This window comes from Delphinapterus leucas, chromosome 3 (assembly GCF_059928025.1).
Source record: "Delphinapterus leucas isolate spDelLeu-1000000601 "Yukka" chromosome 3, BTC_Dleu_Yukka2, whole genome shotgun sequence".
Classification (NCBI taxonomy): domain Eukaryota; kingdom Metazoa; phylum Chordata; class Mammalia; order Artiodactyla; family Monodontidae; genus Delphinapterus; species Delphinapterus leucas.
This window is the reverse complement of record NC_143131.1, coordinates 37,764,449-37,787,100: the sequence shown is the minus strand read 5'-3', so window position 1 is coordinate 37,787,100 and position 22,652 is coordinate 37,764,449. Positions and strand designations below refer to the sequence as shown.

Here is a 22,652-nt window from a genome sequence, read left to right as displayed (position 1 = left end):
CAGCAGAGGCCCAGCAGCTGTGCTCAATGAACACCGTGGGAGCTCCACAGAGTGATGAAAGGACTAAATTACCACAAACTGTAAATACAGATTTATTTCATTAAAATACGAGGTAACCGCTGCAGCCATCTCTTGTTCAAACAGACATTTGCCTCTTAAGAAAAAACTAACATCCATGTATATACACAGTCCTAACTTCATAAAGAAAATCTGCATCTCTCCTATGGAAAGATGACACAAGTAAAGCAAAATCAACAAAGTTGCTATATTCCCTTTAAAAAAAAAAAAAATCCCACACGGACACTAGGAAGGAAAAATATGATAATATACTCTCATCATGTTAGCAAGAATAGTTCTCTTCCATTTAATTCAAATGTGAGATTTACATAACTGATTACAAAGCCCACGTTGAAAATTCAACATATTATAGTCAAAAAAAACCCTTGGACATATTAATATATATTTCATCTTTAATATGAAATAGATCAGTATAAATGGCTTACTCTTCCTAACTCACAAGTAGAGATTAGGCTGACCAATAATTTTATTCTGATCCTACATAATAAATTATTAATAAATTTATTATTCATAACTTATTTGAAAAATTGATGATGATTATATGAAACAAAAGCTCTCATGAAAAGCCTGATGCTCTGGCCACAGAATTACTTCAATAGAAAACAAATTATAACTGAGAAACCCTTCATATATGTTTAATTAAATACCTGCTATAAATCTTAAGTCAAATAATTAGTCTTCCAATGCAGTGTGACAGAAATCCTCCTCTTAAAACAGCAGTTTATATTATGTCCTCATGGATAAAATTCAAATTTTAATCAGGTCAGAAACTAAAATTTCATTTGTCTTATCCCTTTTTTTTTCAGATGATTTTTTTCCTTCCCTCTTAATTCCTTTCCTTTCACATCCTGCCTTCCGTCAAGCTGCTCAACCTGCCCCCACAACCTGGACTGACCAGTGGGTAATAAGAGAGGTATGTCAAATTAATCATTCCCCTCCCTAAGGATAACTAAGACATGAAAGCCATCTTTCTCTGTTTTATTATGATTGCCACTCATCTCCTAAACAGTTATGTGGTGATAGAAGGCATTACTAATACATTAGAATTTTTCACATGTGGATTGAATAAAGAGAAACAATTTCTTTTTAGGAAAATCATGAAAGATTCTGTAACACATCCTTTCCACTTGCAGGTCTGCAAATGCTTTAAGTGGCAAGACTACGACTAAAAGGGAAGCACTGTTTAACACCCTCTATGAAAACAGGAATAAGTTATGAAAATGAGACCTTTTATATGAAAATTAGAAAACAAAGAGGATGCCTTTTCTCATTTTCTATCTTCAATTCATCTAAGATTTTACCGAACGTGGAAACCGTCTACATCACAGAAACGATGGTCCTATTATGAAACAGTATTTTGATTCTGTGTATTTGAAAAGCACAGACTCACTACATAGGTCAAGCGCAAGAAAAGGACTGAAGAAGGAAAAAAAGGGTGAGAAGAAAGGAAGAAATAAAATGTAGCTGACACTAAAATATTTTAGATAACCCTCTGATTTCATCATCTAAGTCTCTTTTACCACTATGAATAGTTGGGACATTCAAGCTGAAGATTATAGGACTCTGCATCCAGTCTGGCACAGATAGTCTGACTAGTTCTAGGCGCACTGTGGCTTATTTTCTTATCAACTGCCTCCAGACAAAAGTGTAGGATTGACAGCTCAAAGGAATTTTTATTAACAGACATTAACTGTTTTGTCAACATACATTAACATCCTGGTGAACAGACTAGTTGTATTTAACAAGAGAGTTGTCTTGTCGCTCTGACTTACGGTACCGTGTCAGTGAAACTGCTAGGGAACCCGTCTCCCCACGCAACACGAAGCAGCTATGCTCCAGGGACAATTCCAGACGGTCCCTTCTTCGCTGCTTCCTAACAGTGGAGTTCCAGAACGTGGATCCAAAGGTGAGCAGAACAGACGCAAAGTACTGCAAGGGTTCACCACCCTCCGCCCCATTTTTACACCCCACAAAATCCTTTATCCAAGGTCATGGGGAATAATCTAGAAATGCAGAGTCCTTGACTTTGCCATTCTGCTTAATATCCGCCCAAGAGCAGAGTCCAGTGCCCAAATGGCAAGTAGCAAGAACAGCTGCCATTCCAATTCACAATTCAAAAAGTGTACGGCTTTATTGATTACCTATTTTATATATAGGAAAAGAAATTTTTCTGCAGTCTTTTCCAGCCTGAGTGTGAGAGTTTTATCAGTCAACTACTAACCAGCCACAGTTTCACCACCAGGTCTCACCCTTCAGAGACCACTCGTTTGAGATGTTTTTCTTCAATGTAAACAACAGACACCAAAAAGACACAACTTGACGTGATTCAGATGCCTTGCTTGACCTCCTTCCCCAAATCAAACCACAGAGAAACCAGGTTTCTCTTTTTCCCTACTGATAACTATCCTGGAATTTAGGATAGTTAGAAATAAAATTTCCTTTTCTAAAATGAGACTATAGTTAGGTTCGAGGCTATCAGAGATAGCGACAACTAACAGGTAAGCCTAAGGCTAGAATAGAGTCTTTTACAACTTATAATAGTTTCTCTACCTAGTATTCACAGGTAAAACTCCACTTGAAGAAACAGTCACCTAAAGGAGGTCATCTATTTTCCTTTCCTTTCACACACGAACTGCAAGCACTTACCTGACTTTTTTGCCCTGTTCGGAGAGCATCTTTACCAAATCAGCAATGGGGTACTGAGCTTTGGCTGCACAGAGACCGTAGCCTACGAGGAACATTAAGAACACAGAAGAATGTGGTTTTATTTCAGATTGTATGAACTACAATTTCTCTCTTGATTGAAACATATTTTTATGCCAAAAAGGGCAATCAGTTAACAGGACTAGAGGTGAAAACAAAAAACTTACAATATGGACTTTTAAAAATATTGGCCTAAATTTCAAATTCAAATTCTCATGGTCCCTTCTCAGTCTCCTACAGTGTCTGACACTGCTAGGCACTCGCTCCCTACATCACATATCACACATCTCACATACACACTCACACACACACACACACACACACACACACACACACTTGTGCACAGGCTCTCACTTGCTCTCACATAAACATTTTCAAACTGTCTCCCTACTTGGCTTTGATAACATTACAGTCCCCTGGTGCCCTTCCTGACTTTGTCACTACTCTTCCTCGATTTTCTTGAACAGATCTTCTCCTTCGGTGCCCTCGCCCTTAAACGATGAAGCTCCCCAGGGCTTTAACTTTGCACCTCATTCTCTCTTTGGAAAATCTCAGCCCATCCCACGGCTTCAACAACCACCTGACGGCTCCCAACCTGTCTCCAGGCTCACTGAGCTCGAGTTCAGCCTGTCTGCTGTCCCAGCTCCACCACAAACTTAACGTTTCCAAATAAGAACTTAAAACCTTCCCCCTCTGCCAAAAAATAAATAAATGAATAAAGTGTTCCGTATTTCTGATGGTCCTATAGGTATGACCGAAAATGTCAGTCATCTCCCTTCCCCTTGAACCCCTGTGCTCTGTCCCTCCTCTCTGTGCAATGAATCTCACATCTGTCCCCACTTTCCTACACTCATTTTTCCAAAGACCAAGTCTCTGCTCAAGGTACTCCCTCTGCCCCCGCCCAGTGCCATCCATCCTCTAGGGCCCCATACAAATCCTCACTTCCCAACAGTCCTTCTTAGGTTTCCCATGGTAGAAAAAGTGTCTATATCATCCAATTCAGCCCTATCATAACCCACCGTGCATTATTTATCTATCTCACTTCTCCACTAGATGGAAAATGCCTAAAGGGAAAAGAGTGCTGTCTCTTACTCTCACCCTTCACACTCCAGCACAGCGTTTCTCAACAGGTAATGCCAAAGCACTCTGGCTGGGACAAGTCATGCTGCAGGAATGTCCCAGGCTTTACAGAATATTTAGTTTACCTGCTCCCACACACCAGCTGACAGTAGCAGCCCCGTCCTGGAGACAAACCAAAACCCCAAACCCACGTGTTTCAAACGCCCCTAGAAAATGATATTGCCCCCACTTGAGAAGGCTTGCACCTGAATATTCAATCCTGCTAAGGTCTGTTATTTATTTACATCTTAGTATATAACCAACCAGCAAACTACCCACATATCAAATCAATTAACTTTCTTTATAGAAAACCTCTATGATAGCATGATAGAGTTAAAAATCCTAATCTGGAATCAATGTATTGCCTGTAATAAATACAATGGCATTCTGCGATGAGTAAAGAAGTACTGGGCTAAACCTCAGAAAATTGGGAAACTGAGGCCTGAAGACATTAACTGACTTGGTCCACATATGTCAATTGTCAGAGGCAAAATTAAAAACAGAAGTAAGGTGTTATGACTCCTAGATGAAGTCCTTTCTACTGGGCCTTGTTACCTCATCTTGTTGGAAACCACATGATTCTCAACGATTTTTTAAACATTTACTTTTGGAAAGAAAGATATTAACATTTACCAACCTTTACTGAGCGAGTCTAACAAGTAAGTTAGACACTTTCATATACTAATTTAATGCTGACATAGGCCCAAAATTTACCAATGAGAAAAAAAAATAACCAAGACTCAAAGATGATTTAAACATTTGTACAGAACCACAAAAAGACACAGGTAGAATCCACTACCTCAATTTACAGAATCTCTATGTGACTCCCAAAATATTAACCTAAGCCAAGAATTCTCAGTACTTTTCACTTAGCAATCACAGGGCTGCTTCTAAATTTCCATTAAGTTTTCAAAAGTGAAGACGTTCCACTTTGATTTTTTTCCCTATTACAAGAAATTAATGTAATCAATTACAACAGCTATTACAGGTTGTTTGTTTGCTTTGGGGTTTTGGTTTTTTACCTGGAGTAATAATAATGCTATTAGCTTCTCGAATCATGTCAATTGCGTTGTCAAGGTTGATTTCTGTATGTGTGCCAGAAATTTCCATGGGTTTTCCACCAGCTGTTGAAGTGGTACCGTAGCCTCCAAGAATCACATTAGCCAGGGAGCGATTCATTGCCTGGAGAGTAAAATTGTAGCTGTCAGAGCTTAATCCACATAACTTTTGAAAACGGTATGAATCCTGTGTATATGGTATTCAGAATCATTTAAAAATGCTTGTTTGATCACATAAAACATTTTAACCAAACCAATTTGATCTAGCTTCTGAAAATTATTTCAAAAATTTAAATGATAAGAAGACATTTGGGAAATCACATCATTTTTTTCTATAAAATCAAGTGTACACTGATATCTTTTCAGTCAAAATAAATGTTTAAAAATTTAATGGAAAATTACCAGTCAATTGACATATATGTGAAAAACTCAGATCTAGTCATTATTATCTGTGTACTGATTGAGCAAGTTCTACCTCCATATTGACATGTATTTCACCAGAGTAAAAGAGAATGATAGCCATAAGAAATTTTACAAGGTGACTCTACAGATCTCAGGTGAATTCTGATACCAGCTGCAAGCTGTCAAAAGGCAACAGGGAGGAATCAAAGGACAGGGATCCCTATCATTTAGAAGTCTGCTGCCCTCTGTCATCAGGAAAAAAGGAAATGTGGGAGTTGATACTCTCTTATTTTCCAAATCAACTACAGCTCCATGAAGCAATAACAGAAGTGACTGGATTCATCATTAGCCTTCTAAAATATTTCACTTCCAAAAAAGGTAAATGAGTTAGTTTATACACTGCTTCGCTAAAATTTATACCCATCTTTTAACTAGAAAAATAATGTCAGGAAAAAGTAAGAGGAAGGCATTTATTGCATGCTCATTTACAATCATCCAACAAAGTACCATACAAACACCACGGCTGGAATATGTGACAATAACGGATCTGGTTTTGAAAACTGTTTGGAGACCTCTAGAGGTGTGGTGGTTAAAAAAAAGACAGGAAGCTAGATGTTTTGAGTAATCAAAAACATTTTAAGGGGCTTCCCTGGTGGCGCAGTGGTTGAGAGTCCGCCTGCCGATGCAGGGGACGCGGGTTCGTGCCCCGGTCCGGGAAGATCCCACGTGCCACGGAGAGGCTGGGCCCGTGAGCCATGGCCGCTGAGCCTGCGCGTCCGGAGCCTGTGCTCCGCAACGGGAGAGGCCACAACAGTGAGAGGCCCGCGTACCGCAAAAAAAAAAAAAAAAAATTTTAAGAATTCAAATCACTGTGTGATCAAAGTAGTCATTCTAAATGATCATAGCTGAATGTATCACTTCATAAAGAATTCCAAAAAATTAAATCCTATTTTAAGGGTTGTAATAAACATATCATTGATCCATCAGTTATACTATTTTAAAGCTATGTAAGTGTCAACCTATACTTTAAAAAAAAGACAACGCTTTATTTTTAAAGAGCAAAAAGCACCTGGAGATTTTCAGTGATAAGGAACACATCAGAGAAAAAAAAACATGACCACTCATCCAAAGATAGGCAAGCCTGCTACCACCTTAGGAGAGAGAATTACATATACTGCAGAAGTGGGACAGAGGCAAAGGCAGGGAAGAAACGAGCAGAGAAGATGAGCAAAGGGCCACACTTGACTTATCATAAGTTTCAAAGATGTGGATCAAAATGTTGTCAGAGTTTTTTAAATTGTTCTTTTGACCTAACCCCATTTATCAGATATAACATTCACATTTCACAAAGCCCAGAGTCTGGTGGATTTGTCTAAGTTTCTTACATATAAAATAAAGTTCAGAATATATTTATGCATATTACTAACAGACAAGAGGGTCAGAGAAAAATTAAAGTGATGCTTTTAATTAAGTTCTTCATCTCAATCCAACGTGGAGTTTTAAATTCTTAACACAACCTCCTATACTTAAATCCAAGGTTGAACGAAAATCCAAATAGCCATACCTGACACTTCCCAAACATTCAACATTTGCTGATTTTGATAAATCCTTTCTAGTTTTAAATCACAGGATTCTGAAACAAAATTACCAGAAATACATTCTACCAAATTCTTGCCCTTAAAAACCGATTCAAAGGCCAATTTCAGACACTGAGATATTTCTGCAATAGATAACTTAAAAAAAAAAAAAAAAGTGAAATGTACAAAGAGGCTCCATCACCTGCATCACACAGTCCTGTATAAAGGGAGAGATGACAGAGGCACAGGATGTAGAAGAATATGACCACTTTAACTTGGCTTAAAAGGAACCCTCCTTTTCTTCCTATAAAACTGAATGGAGGAGAGGGAAAGAATTTCTGAGGACATTTTATTAATGTGTACCCACTTCTGATGGTATCTTACAAAGAGAAATTAGGGAATCACACAGTAGTTTAACAATCAAAGTCAACTTGTTAAATACATATCCACAATCATATCACCATTAAGCTAATTCCATGTGGTCTCTTAAAAACTAAACTAAATTAATTTTCATCTCTGAATTTACCAATGCAACATCACAGTTCCAACAAATGTTTAGGGTTTTGTTTTGTTTCCTTCTTTTTTTTTTTGCTTGCTTAAGTGATTAATGAGACTATCCTGTGACCACTGATCCACAGATTGAAGAGTTGCCAACTTCCAAGACAAAGTATTTACAACACTGTCCAAGACTGTTCCTTTCAAGTTATTAAGTCCTGTAATGAAAATTGTATGCTACATTAAAGAGATCCTTAATTCACATAATTCCAAGCAAACCAAGAAATAAATATGAAAACAAAGGAAAGGTCATAAAATAGACAAAGCAATAACAACATGTATACCATTGACTAGCATCTCTCATTTCAATGCTTTGTAGGTGCTAATTAGTTGATTGCAAGGCAAAAAAAAGTTATTTTTGGTTTGGCTTTGATCTACTTCATTCTGTTTTCTTTTCATTTGGAAACAAGCAGCAAAGGGCAAAAATCAGAAAATTTGCTCTGAGAATGCTGTTGCATTTTTGTAAGCCTTCTATATCCCAGGCAATCGGGACACTATCTCAAGTAAATGGACTGCAAAATCATAAAGAGTTTAATGTCTATACGACATCTGGATATAAAACAAATCATTCATTTGAGCTGTCTGTCTGACACTGTCAACATTTTTCAGCTTTTATAATATTGGGTGTTGTGTAACCAAGCGTTAGGCTCAGAGGATACCCAAAGGAATTCTCTGTCAGAACAACAATTCGATTTTCGGGATGCTGGTTACACTCAGGGCGCATTCCATTCCCTCTCACGTAATAAAACCACTCTGTGCTGGTTTGGACTTGCATGTTTCCTTCAACAAATAATAAAGTAATGAAGGTAAACATACTAGTAATATTAATAGATGTTTGATATGTGGTAGTATTTCTCCTACCATAACCTGTCTGGAGAGGATTCCAAAATGTGAAATGAGCTAACAAACAGAATATTCATCTAATGTTCATTTAACAATTATTATATTCATTTGAATGTGCTAGGTGCTGGGGCAGGCTCCATAAACACAAAGGCGAATGATAAATGGTGTCTTAGGGCTTCTCTGGTGGCGCAGTGGTTGAGAATCGCCTGCCAATGCAGGGGACATGGGTTCGAGCCCTGGTCCGGGAAGATCCCACATGCCGTGGAGCAACTAAGCCCGTGCGCCACAGCTACTGAGCCTGTGCTCTAGAGCCCGTGAGCCACAAGTACTGAGCCCACGTGCTGCAACTACTGAAGCCCACGTGCCTAGAGCCTGTGCTCTGCAACAAGACAAGCCACTGCAATGAGAAGCCTGGGCACCACAATGAAGAGTAGCTCCCCGATCGCCACAACTAGAGAAAGCCCACGTGCAGCAATGAAGACCCAACACAGCCAAAAAATAAAATAAAATAACAAATAAATTTAAAAAGATAAAAAATAATAAATAAATAAATAAATGGTGTCTTAAAATATCTTGTAAAGTGAGAATAATATTTCCTACCTCCAGAATTAGTTTGGGGATCAAAAGAGTTAATATTTGTAAAGCACCCAGCATATTCTACTATGCCCAATTACGAGGAGCTATTTCACTTATATTATTATTATGAACCACTCTGAGCTGCTAAGCACAAGCCATGGAGAAAGTTTCTTATAATAAACAGTTTATTATAAGAAATAAACAATTTCTTATAATAAAGATAAGAGTCAATGAGTATTAATGTGAAAAGTCAGAGCAGGAAAACCTAGAAGAAAAGGAAATTTCTATCTTTGAAATTGAAAACCATGCAGGTGTGTTTTTGTTGTTGTCTTGTCTGTTTTGTAATAAGTCATAGGAGTAGAACATGAGCAGTAAAACAAGCACTCTGCACATCACTGGTGGGAGCTTTGACTGCAGAGTCCTTTGGAGATCAATTTATCAATATCTACAGCCAACAAAAAGATCTTATTCCGTTTAATCAAGTAATTGTACTTATAGAAATTTGACCTAAGAAAATAATAAACAAGACACAAGGAAGAATACTGCAGGAAAAAAATGTTAAGAACAACTAATATCATGGACTTGGATAAATAAATTATGGTATATGTTTGTGATATAATAACATGTAGACACTAAAATTTATTGGTTAGAAAATTAAACGTTAACATAGAATGTATTTAAATATATACATATGAAGAAAGACAAGAATTAGAATATTAAGTGTTAACAGTTAAGTGGTAATGGGATTATAGATTATTTTATATCCTTATTTATCTTTTTCTATTTCCTTAATGAAAGATGTTTCATTAAACATCTTTTATTTTTGCAACTGAGTAATATTTTTTAAAAATTAAAGCTTCAACTGCTTTCAAATCCAAATTACTACAATTTACTATTACAAAAAACATATCTGACCCAGTGTGATACTTATGGTCACAGACAGCTATGAAACCTTGTTAGCCTTACATACAATACAGGAATAAAAAATATCTGAGGTATGCTGACAGTGGAATGGCATGCCTGAGGCAGTGGAAACAGAACGAAAAGAAACAGAAGAACTAGAAAAAACAGATCAAGAAATATGAAAGAATGGATAAAAATTAAGAGAAAGATGGTATAATTACAGAAGCACATGTAGAAAAGAGTACTTTCAACAAGTGCCTTTTATACCTTATTCTAGTTAATGCTACTGCAACGGTTACTATAGTTACTATAACCAACAATAAAAGAAACTAAATAAAGAAGGGAAAGGAGAGGAAATAAAGGACACAGACAGAAATTTGGGAAATACTGTTGATAAATTTAAGAACCTAAAGAAAACCATTTAAGAGAAAAAGGATAAAGAGAAGAAGGTACCCATGCTGACACTCCAAGAACTATATACAAGCCCCGACTTCCTCTCCCCATAAGTATGCCACTGGCCTTGTAAAAATACAAATACTCCCATTTAATTTTAAAATCAGTTTTTGACAAACCGTTAAGTTTAAGTATTAATGACAATCTGCTGCCCCCTGCTGGTCACTGAAATTCACCAAATGAAGCAAAGTCAAACTAAGGGTTAAAAGTTCATTTTTAGAGAAAACTATTTCTAATACAACTGAATAAATTTTTCTCCTTCATAAACATTTGTTTTTAAAAACTCCACATCCTCGGGCTTACCTGGTGGCGCTGTGGTTGAGAGTCCACCTGCCAGTGCAGGGGACATGGGTTCGAGCCCTGGTCCAGGAAGATCCCACATGCCGCGGAGCAACTAAGCCCCTGCGCCACAGCTGCTGAGCCTGCGCTCTAGAGCCCGCGAGCCACAACTACTGAAGCCCGTGCACCTAGAGCCCGTGCTCTGCAACGAGAAGCCACCGCAATGAGAAGCCCGCGCACCACAACGAGAAGCCCACGCGCAGCAATGAAGACCCAAAGCAACCAAAAATAAAAATAAATTTAAAAATAAATAAATGTATTTTTAAATAAATAAAAACTCCAAATCCTGACACTTTTCCAGTAGGAAACACCTGTCCAAACTCCTTGAACTTGGGGGATTTAATTTAAAACCTCTCAGCTTGTTTTGAACTTAGGCTTTCAAATTTTTGTTTTTTACAATATAGCCAAAGCAAACTAATTTTTTATTATGAAAAGATAACTTCAGCATTCAATTTACAATGAGATTTTTCAATTAAAGACGTAAGAGGAATTCTGAGTTGTAAAATAAGGTATTTTTTAATTGTAATAAAAGAATGAAGGTGAAGTTATTTTTCTGCCTGAGTTATTAATCAGCATAAAGTCGCATTCTAACTTCACCCAGTTTCGTGCTTGTCCTTTCACAGCCATTCAAAGCTATTATTTAGAGAATAATATCTATAATTTGAAAAAGTTTTTTAGTCAAACCTTTAATTATTTGCAGGATATCTTCTTGCCATTAAGAAGAGAATTAGAAACAAAAAGGAAGCTAAGAAGTATGTGTCTTGTTAATTTTTTTTTCTAAATCATGCTGACCACAAAACTTCAAGATAGGCACTCTCACAGATGACGAGTGGGAGTGTAAATTGGAGCAAGCTTTCTGGAAACCACACAGCAGTAAGTAGGCAGAGCCCAAAAAATGAGCACACCCTTTCACTTCTAGGAATCATCCTAAGACAAAAATCAGAAGCGCCAAAATGTATTTAGGTACAAAGAGAAAGATAAATCAAACAACCTTAAAGTACAGCATTAGGGAAAATTAAATCTTGAATATCCATATTCTAGATTAGTATGAAGACCCTTAAAATCATATTTTAAAAGCATTTTTAATGATAAGAAAGTGGTAAGACTATAATTTGGAAGATTAAAAAAATTCAACGTGGGCTTCCCTGGCGGCACAGTGGTTGAGAGTCCGCCTGCCGATGCAGAGGACGCGGGTTCGCGCCCTGGTCCGGGAAGATCCCACATGCCGCAGAGCGGCTGGGCCCGTGAGCCATGGCCGCTGAGCCTGCGCGTCCGAAGCCTGTGCTCCGCAACGGGAGAGGCCACAACAGTGAGAGGCCCGCGTACCGGGAAAAAAAAAAAAAAAAAAAATTCAACGTAAGACAGTGTACAATATGATCAGATAAGTAAACACACAGATATGTAATACACAAAGAAAAAGAATAGAAGGAAATAAAATCTTAAGTGTTTATCACCAGATGGAGGGAGTTAGAAGATTTTTATCTTATATTTAATTTTCCAAATTATCTACACTTGTGTACTTTAAAAGCAGTATGGCAAATGTATTCAAACGAAACATCTCTGATATTTCTGCTGGAGAGAGAAAGAACCAACACAGTCATTTTTACTGCAAATAAAAGAAATGACAAACAGGTCCTCATTTTCAGAACAGCATTTCCTTTTCCTCCATTGGCTGTTTCCTTACCACACACATGATGTAGGACAGTATCGCACCGGAGGAGCCGATGAGCGCACCCACGATGGTCAGCAGACTGTTGTTGAGCAGGAAGCCCTCTGCACACAGGGCCCAGCCTGAATAGCTGTTCAGCACAGTGATGACCACAGGCATGTCAGCACCCCCAATGGCAGCCGTCAAAGTCACACCCTAGCACAAAAACCAGAGCGGAACTCAAAATTCATGCAATGAAAAGAAACCTCTGACACTGAGCATCATGGCTCCTAATCATTCCGGTTTTCCAATTAATACATGTACATGTAAGTTCCACACCTGGTAATGACCGAGTGACCCCTATCGGACCAACTCTCCTACAGATATAACAAGTGCAAACGCTGAACCACAACCCCTGTGCAAAAGAATCCCTAAATCCCTAAAAGGGAGTGATGAAGAGCAGGCAAAAATTGGAGAGGGGTCTACACTCGGAAAAAAGTAACAGCGCTGAGTAAATGTCACCGTGTTTATGACTTTAGCTGGTGAGGAGGGTCCTGTTGGTGCCAAGTGAAGCAGCTAAAACTAAAATATAAGCCCAGTCTTACTAGCTTGAAAATCTGAGGATAGGGTTTAGGGTGACTAAGCAATTACTGTATGTCTAACTTTGTGCTAAGCACTGTAGATGACTTAAAAATTTTTAAACATAAACCTTGTCTATAAAGTATATACTAAGAGTATACTAGACAAACATGAAGTAATCAGTGAATGGCACAGCTCTATACACTGCTCTATACACTGCTATAAATAGAATGCTAAACTGTGACATACAGACACCTAAAGAATACCGTATGTATCCATATACTAAAGCAGTAACTACAGAGGAAGAGGGGGGCCAACCTATCCTGAAAGGTTTCACTGAACTCCCTCACTGAACACACAGGGTTTATTAAAAGCATTTCATTTCATATGATTATTTGGTTTGGTATCAGAGCTTCCAACAAATGTGAGAGCAACTAACGGGCAGGGACTCTCTGACACTTATTTTATAGGGCTTGTCACACAGCAGGCACCTAATGAACAGAAATGAAACCCCTGGCTTTTTAAATTCCCATTCACCAACACATTGATCCAGTGAAAAGACCCCAGAGCAAAAACGATGTCACACGTGACAACTTTGACAGGAATTAGTAAGTGAAGAGAAAGAGTAACTTTCTCCTTACATTTTTCTATATTTTCCAGACTATCCAAAGATGAATACATAACAGCATTTTAAAACATTTTTATTCCATCAGGGGTCTTGAAGAGATAGAAATAAGATTAGACTGTAACCTAACAAAATACTTAGTTCCTCGCTAAGAATGTGCTTTCCATCTCTGACCTCTTACCATGACAGCAGACAGAGCTGACACAGAGCCCAGACAGGTAATGCCAGTGGTGAAGCTGGGGTCCATCATGAACGGGATGATTCCACCCACACTAGCAGCCAGCAGGCCAGCATTGAGTAGGTGCCTTCCAGGGAGCAGGAGAGGGGCGGATTTCAGGATACCTAGGGCCAAGCATGTGGGAATCAGAACCTAGAACGTGTCACAAGAAACTCCCTCACATGCACACACTCTTAAGTGTGTGTCATTTGATCCTAAACCACCAAAATTTAACATTAGGATAAAAACATGCTACTTAAAATATCACTTTATATCACCAGCTACTGAAACATAAAAGTAAATTAGAGTTCTTACACATAAATATTAATGGAAGTAGGAAAAGTAGGGCTTGACTTAATTGTCCTTTACTTTGATCACACAACAATTTCCTTACTCTTTGTCATGGAATCATGAAAAGTGATTTTTTTTCCCCCCGTATGACCAATACAGAAGTTAAGTGTGGTTTTATTTATTGAAAATGTCAAAACAGAGTCCTAGAACATTAGCCTTTCTGATTCTATCAACTGAGCCCAAGGGAGAAGGGTCCTTGTTTGCTAGTTGGTTCTAAAGACAAAGCATGTACTAACATCTTACTTATGGTACATCTTCTCCTTTTCTTAGCCCCTTTTTGTTTCTTTTGTAAAAATTGCCACTGCTGTTTTATTTATTTTTTGGTTTACCTTCCTTTTTGATTGTCTCCTCCCCAAGAATATAAGCTCCATAAAAAAATAAAATAATAAAGACAAAGCGTGAGACAATATCGTAGGCTTTAAGTTCTTTTGTGATTTTTAAGTTTCATGGAAGTTCCCCACTTAATTCTAATGACTTGATTACTGAGAGACAAGACCAGGTTTTTAAATCACAAACTAGTTTCTCTAGAGACTTGCTTTTTCATGAAAACACTGAAAGCAGCTATGTGAGGTTTTCCCCTCCACTTCTATTTTCATGATTGGCTTTAGCGGTAGCAAAAGCTGCCAGGCTAGCCCCCTAAAACGTGTATTTGTTTTAAAAGTAAGCACTGTATACTAATCACACAAATTTATTCAATACGCCTCTCTCTATTCTGGAAAATGTATGAATCATTTCTGTGAACGCTACACCAGCACCTCTAACCAAGGATTATAAAGACGTTATTTTGTTCATACATATTATCAAATGTCAACTAGTCCCTCTATGTGAATTTCTGTGCATTAGTTTCCTTCACTAGCTGTCTGCAGACGACATGGCTTCAAAGCTTTGTGAGATTTGTAAGGATCAATAAAGGGAAGCCATGTTTATGGAGAAAAAAAAAACTTTCATAGTGTCATACAAATACTCTTCACCTAACAGGTTCTACCACTAAGCTATTTTCTGAAATTGAAATGGACCCCTAAACACCCTAAATAATAGATATTTACCTCTATGTTATACTGAATCACTTACCCTGCAATTTTCCATAGGCAACAAGAGACCCACTAAACGTGACACCACCGATGTAAGTACCGAGGTAGGCCACGGTCTTGGTAAGATTAGCTGCTGCATCCGTAGCGAAATGTGGATATTCTACAATGTACTCAGCTATGCACGTAAGCACAGCTGCCAAGCCCACTAAACTGTGGAAAGCAGCAACTAACTGAGGTAAATCAGAAATCTGGATGCGTTTCGCAATTGTCAGTCCTGTTGGAAAGTGAAAGTCAAAGAGAAATTAAAACTTGACAGACCTCTGAGAAACAACCCGATAAAGACCACACTTGAATATTACTCAGCCATAAAAAAAAGGAAATCTTGACATGGATGGACCTTGAGGGCATTATGCTAAGTGAAGTAAGTCAGACAGAGAAAGACAAATACCATAGGATCTCACTTTTATGTGGAATCTGAAAATAACAAACAAACAAAAAACCAAGCTCACAGATACAGAGAACAGATTGGTGGTTGCCAGAGGCGGGAGGTGGGATGGGGGGGGTGGGCAAAATGGGTGAAGGGGGTCAGAAGGTACAAACTTCCAGTTATAAAATAAATAGTCCTGGAGATGGAATGTACAGCACGGTGACTATAGTTAATAAAGCTGTACTGCATATTTGAAAGTTGCTAAGAGAGTAGATCTTAAAAGTTCTCATCACGGGCTTCCCTGGTGGCGCAGTGGTTGAGAGTCCGCCTGCCGATGCAGGGGACGCGGGTTCGTGCCCCGGTCCGGGAAGATCCCACATGCCGCGGAGCGGCTGGGCCCGTGAGCCATGGCCGCTGAGCCTGCGCGTCCGGAGCCTGTGCTCCGCAACGGGAGAGGCCACAGCAGTGAGAGGCCCGCGTACCGCAAAAAAAAAAAAAAAAGTTCTCATCACAAGAAAAAAAATTTTAACTATGTACGGTGACGAATGTTAACTAGACTTATTGTGGTGATCACTTTGCAATCTATATACATAAATATCAAATTATTATGTACATCTAAAACTAGTATAATATTATACGTCAATTATACCTCAATTTTAAAAAAGGCCTCTTAAGGTTATTCATCATTGTCATTAATAAGTATTTATCTGCTTCCTGGCAAAATATTCTCTTACAGGGACTATTCCGGCAAGAACACTGGCTTAAATACCCTTTCAAATAGCAGGCTCTTTCAACACACCTCACCAATGCCCAACTCCAAAGAACCCAAACACACAGCATCAACGTTCCTTACAACCTTTGAACACTCTCCCAGACTAACGCTTCTTCAGATTACTTAAAGCTCCAACTAAACCGCTTAAATTCCCCCCACTGCATGAATAACCCAGGCTCTCTTCCCTATCAGCCAACATTTGCCCCTGAGCACACAAGGAACAGCTGGAATATGAAGAAGGTCTAGGTTTTCAGGTGAGTGGATGGGAGCCAAGTCCAAAGGTAATGAAATGCAAATATCTGAGTAGTAAACAACCAAATCAGGAGACTCTGAAGGAGTTGCCTGGCTACAGGTAGGGGGAATAGAAGGACTGGGGCTCACAACATTTGCAAAGGTCATGCCTAAAGGTTGTCCTGCCATGAACCTACAGCACAAGCATTTTCCTTCAAGTGCTTTTCCAGGGACTGTCAAGAAAGGATGCACAGCTTTCCCAGGTAAGTATAAAAGGAGATGTAAAGCTAATGCTGTGCTTGGTAAGTATTTAACCACCAGCCCCTCAGAATAAAAACGTGCGTGTGTAAATACATACATGAGTTTTTACTCATAAAAATGTATGCAGCACACAATTTTTAAACAATAAAAATATATACAATACTCTTTACTGTAAGTTTCATATAACCAATTGACTCACAGAATGTTACCAAATTCTGGTAGATGTAGCCAACCTAGTGTTTGCAACTGACGAATGAGTGTGGTTCCCACATGAATGTTGGTTGAGATTTTTGTTTACTCTAACAAGTAAGACGAGAGTGAAACAACGAGATGTACGTAAGAACTTCACTCACTGTCAACCATGTGAGTGGCAATTTTGCTGAATCTGGTAACAGTTTCCAAGTACTGGAAGAATATTTGCTCAATTTTTTTGTGCAACTCACCGTGTAATGACAAAACACACTTTTAAGTTTAAGCTTGCATTATTAATATTTTCTCCATCGCCTTACTAGGTATGGGCAATGAACAAAACAATAAATGAAACACAGATTCATAGAATTTGTTGATTTCCATGGTGTAAATACAACTGCCATGGCTGCTCTCAAGCTACCAACATGATGTCATTAAATATGGGTTCAGGAAGAGATGTACAGAAGCCCCATCATTACATAGTATTTCTACCACACAGACACAAGACACATGGATAATCTCAAAAGCAGAGATAATAAAAGCTAGCGAATTCATTAGAAAGTCATGAGTGTTTAGGATTATTACCTTTGTTTCTAATTTATTTAATTTTAAGTTTATATAATTTAATTTTTGATAATAGCTGTGTTTAATAACCAGCTCGAAAGATTCTTGAAAATTTAACAACCAACCCCAGCACACCACTGAATAAGACTAAAAGAGTGTTTTTTCTGCTGGCACGTGTTTTTCACGTTTTTAACAGGTCTCTGAAGCAGAATCTTCTGCTGTTATTTATACCCAGCAGAATAAAAGATGAGCCTATAGATAGCACACATATAAGTATTCCAATTCCCTGTTCAATTATCAGCTAACTGGACAGAGTCAATAAAGGAAAACAAGAACTGAGCACAAGGCATTTCTCAGCCCACTCTTTCGACACAGTTGATATTACTCAGTGTTTCAAAATGTTTACTTCTGAATGAGAATTACACCAACTGTGATGACTTTTTGCCAAAAGAATATTTACTGAAGCAACTTCCATTAAGGCAATTTAATTCCTTCATCAATATGGGCCTCAAACAGAAATATGTATATTCAGAAACTGAAGTGCAATTAAAAAGTTCTTACTCCTAAAAAAGTATTCTTAAATCTCTGAGCCTAACTGCCATCAGGTGTTCAAAGGGCATGGACTTACATAAAGGCAGAAACCCACAAGTGCTTACCAATGGTACCGCCCAAAGCCATTGCTCCAGACATCTGAGCTAACAGTTCTGGGCACGGTTTTAGGCCTCCAAGGGTGGCTGCCAGGCCTCCAGCCACCCCAATCATGCCCAATGCATTGCCAAGACGCGCAGTTCCCTGGGTGGAAAGCCCGGCCAGGGCACCAACACAGCACAGGCCAGAGCCCAGGTACACAATCTTTTCAAAGGAAAGGGAAGAGAAAGAGAGAGATTATCAAAACCTTCAGTCTACTAGCTTAAGGAGAACTCCTCTTGAGGAAACATGATTCTCTAAGGACAATTTTAAATTCAGACAATAGAAGGACCAATAGAGCTCTTTTTTTAAATATTTCAATATATTTTCCTATCCATTAAGGATATTACCATATTAAATACTTTAAATTGTACTTGCAATTATACCATTTATGTACATTGGCTTCTTCTGGACTTGATAGCATACAAATGCATATAAAAGTACCTAAATTTAAATGGAGTTATTATGGGATCTAGACCTGACCTAATGCTATAAGTGAGCCATCCCCTGAGGTTGTAAGTGCCAGAGACCATGCTGTATACTTTACTTATGCTGTAACTCAGTCTCATGAGAGTCACAGGAGGAAAGAATCATCATCCTCATTTTATAAAAGAGAAAACCAGTGCTTAAAGAGGCTACATAATTTTTCTAAGGGCAAACGATCAGTAAATAGCAAATCTGGGATGCAGACATAAGTCTCCCTGACTCACTGATCTAACTCTTCTCAAAAAAGATTCTGTTCATTCAACAAATAGTTCATGTTAGAAACAGCAGAAACCAAAGGAGACGTGACTTTTCAGCTGTCAGAGAGGCTGAAATAGTCATTGAAAAGAAAGGTATGACTGAGTTTGGAACAAAGTTGAGTCTCTATTATAAATTATATCTAGACATGGAACTTTCAAAGTTCAACTTGATTATTTCTGTTTCTCTACACAGCATGCATTTTTAAATTAGCTTTTTTAAATGCACTGGCATAACATCTCCTGGATCCACAGGGGAAGAAAGTAAGTAGGAAAAGGACTAAGGATATCTAATAATAAAAATTTTTTACTGATTATTTCATTGTATCCCTACAACAATCCAGCCAGATACATAAAAAGGGTACTAATAAACTTCTTGCCTCTTTTTACATGTGGAAAAACTTAGGGACAAACAGGTAAACCCATCCTTGCAGACTTGGCAGGCAAATCTGTCTCTAGAATCCAAGGTCCTGATTCTTAGAGGATGAGAATGCTCTATTTGACCAAGATGTTTCAAAAGTTACTGTCGTATTTGCTTGATAGAATTTGAATTTTGGTAATGATAATGTTAGGTCTACTTGGGATGAAGACACAGTACAAAAGTGAAAGCTTTCAAAAGAGACTCTTACTTGTTCAATGTTATAACCACTGGAGAGGGCAGCTAAGTATCCTCCAACAAAGGTACCGGCAGGGAGCAGATACAGGTAATTGTGTTCTGGGGGGTCGGTGGGACGTTTGAACATGTCCAGCATTCTCTGAGTCACCAGAAAGCCACCTTATCAAAGTAAATATAAAACAGAAAGAGGTATCTCATTGAGCAACATAATTTTTAAAGGGCTACAAGTTTTCTATTTTAAGCACATCTTTATCATCTAGGAATAAATATCATTTTAAGTAACATTTTAGAACCTCGAAATTAGAAGTTATTCTATTATTCAAGCCAGTTACATTGAAGGGAGGAACCCTTAATACATTTAGGAAGAAAATTTGCTCTCAGAGTATAAAACCAACTATTTCTGCGTGACTAACAATAAACAGCCATTCAAACAGCTCGGGAATGCAGAAGATCAAAGGCCAGGGTTTTTCTTCTAATAGGTTATTCTGTTTGTTAAACCCTATAATAAGTGATAAAAGAAAAAATACCATATCAGCTGGCACCAGGTTTGTTTGGACATGTTAAAGAACTTATAGCTACAAAATATCATCGAATCAGTTTCATATACAAGTGATGTGCTAGGCTTTCAGTTTTCAGGAACATAGGGCAGGATAAGGCAAAAGGCTAAAGTTTTATCTAAAATTATACCCATTTAAAGATGTTATGGTGATAGCTCTAAGTCAGCTTAATTCAAAACTATGCATTAAATAACTTTCCAGTTAACCTGTAGGCATTGTAGTTAACCTTTGGGGCATTCAGGGGGAGGGGTGTTCTCTTATCAAATAGTTTCTAAAACTTACCAATGGGCAAAATAACTAATTTTCCTTCACACAGAGCATTTATCATCTGAGTGAAACATTTTTTTAAAGGCATGATTAAATTCTTAAAAATCAGGATGTTTGTTTTATATTGATTTATATTTGCTTCTCGTGTCTCCACTAAAAATCGCACTCTGGGTTCTTTCACTGTCCTCATACCTGCAATGTTGACTGAGGATATGAATGTAGCAAGAGCAGCAAGGCCCTGAGAAGTTGTGGAAGGATACAAATGTCCTCCCATCAGCACCAACCCACCAACTGCGGTCAACCCTGGGAAGAAAGCATGGATATATTAAACAGTAGCTAATAGTCGTGCTGCCAAATCAAATGTCATCGCTGAAAGACCTCACAAGCACATGCATCATAAAGGAGAAAGTTCTCACACACATTCTCACTAAAGTACTTTTGTGGGCAAAGAGTTACCAAAACATTTTCTCCTTTTGCATAAGAATTTTAACCTTTACTTTCTAGCTCTGTTCCCCTGATAAAGATATAAATCAATAATGTTACTAGACAACATTGTTCATGGTGCAAAGGGACCTCTGGTGGTTACACAACTGGAAAATACTACGCATGAACAATAAATATATGATGGTGAAAGCCCATAGCTCTGGGCTTTCCTGAGCATAGTACTTCTTGGAATTGGACCTGTTCCCGGTGGAGATCCTGAAAGCCATGCCTGTGCAAGAGATGCCCACTGGGGCCATGGTTTCCAAGCCACAGCATGGTTTCCAAGCCACATCTGTCCACGTAGCTGTGTGGACCCTGCATGGACCATGCTGCTGCTGTGAAACACTGTTCCCAAATTTTATCAGAGGAATCCCTTCTTTAAAGGAAATCATAACTGAAAGAAGGAACAGTAGCTCTGCACTGCTTGCAACAGGAGCAGCCCAAAGGTATGACACACTCCATCGGCCTCTCACTTCCAACCCCACCTCTGCACCCTCTGGGAGCCCGAGTCACCACAACCACCAAGATGCCAAGCCCTACAATTTGGAAAACACAGACTTTATAAACCTCATGGAAAGCACTCCTAGAGTTGAATAAGCCCTTGAAAACTTAAATTGAGGGAAAATAAGAGGCGAACAAACCTGAGATTGCATTAGTCACAGACATCAGTGGTGAGTGGAGAGCGGGGGTCACTCCCCAGACAGTGTGGTAGCCCACAATGCCAGCCAAGCCAAAAGTGGTCACCATCTGGGAAAAGGCTAAATTGGGAGCCGCAATGCCCAAACCCAGTATCCCAGTGAGACCTAGAGAAAGAGAGGAAAGAGTGTGAGTTCACATCCACAAGTTCAATCTCGGGAGGATTAAAAGCACACACACACCCACACACAAACAAACATGTGGGATAGTCAATGCTTTAAAATTCCACACCCTTGCCAATAATGAGATTTTTTGAGATGTTCCATGACTGGGAAGAGGGGTGGTGAAAGGGAGTTAAAGGTATTGCGAACAAAATTCAACTTCCTGACCACCACTCCCCAAAATAAAATAAATTTTAAACATCTAGTAAAATTTATGAGTCGCCTTAATAACAATTTGCACATTTCCCTCTGTATAACTTGTCCTCTTCCCCATTTTAACTTTCACTGACAGTGCCACATGTGTTTATACAAGTGTTTTTATTCCAGAATTATAGGCCTATAAAGGATCTACCAAAGCATTTTCTACTTGGGCAACACACAACCTTTATAAGACAGACTTCTGTGAGGCCAAGTTCATGTCACTCTCAGATCTGGCTGAGGAAGAAGGATTTTAAGAGAGTAGGAAGGATTTCATTCACTCCAGCACCTCCCCAAAACATATGGCTTCCACCCACCCGGGACAGAAGTTTTGCAATTGCTCCTGAATCTGGACTGGACTGCTGGCCAGGGCAGTCAGCTCCAGCCTCAACACTAAGTCAGCAAACAGGATTTTACAAAGAAAAGGAAAAAAAAAAAAATACGAATTAAATTAAGAATGTGCAGAATACAAACAGTCAGCTCTCAACATACATCTTTAATTATCGCCTTTCCTAATAGCAAACATGTGGATGGCTGTTCTGCAACAGAGGAAAGGGTTACCTAGTGGTCAGTGAAAACCAAATGATAATGGGTGACCAGAAAGCTGGAATTTAACTTTTTTGAATAAGGTACTTTTATCCCTTGATATAAACTATTTCTTTATAAGTGGCATAGCTGGAACATTAGCAGTTGACATTCATTTTACTTTACATCAGTCAATAAGACTGTAGTTTTAAATTTTTTTT

The 22,652-nt window shown here is 38.5% G+C and overlaps 1 protein-coding gene across 8 annotated transcripts in view; it reads right to left on the bottom strand.

The window, feature by feature from the left end:
- The window catches only part of NNT (nicotinamide nucleotide transhydrogenase), a 93,819-nt gene that overhangs the window by 21,908 nt on the left and 49,259 nt on the right, over positions 1–22,652 (bottom strand). For 7 of the 8 annotated variants that reach the window (XM_022597912.2, XM_022597894.3, XM_022597903.3 and 4 more), the window contains 9 exons: positions 21,493–21,654; positions 20,561–20,671; positions 19,558–19,703; positions 18,158–18,353; positions 15,098–15,331; positions 13,640–13,800; positions 12,291–12,470; positions 4,923–5,082; positions 2,725–2,806 (listed from right to left, as the gene is read on the bottom strand). In XM_022597912.2, the coding sequence (XP_022453620.2) occupies positions 2,725–2,806; positions 4,923–5,082; positions 12,291–12,470; positions 13,640–13,800; positions 15,098–15,331; positions 18,158–18,353; positions 19,558–19,703; positions 20,561–20,671; positions 21,493–21,654 (1,432 nt within the window). The remainder of the gene's footprint in view (positions 1–2,724; positions 2,807–4,922; positions 5,083–12,290; positions 12,471–13,639; positions 13,801–15,097; positions 15,332–18,157; positions 18,354–19,557; positions 19,704–20,560; positions 20,672–21,492; positions 21,655–22,652) is intronic. The other variant, XM_089908837.1, reaches the window with a different exon arrangement.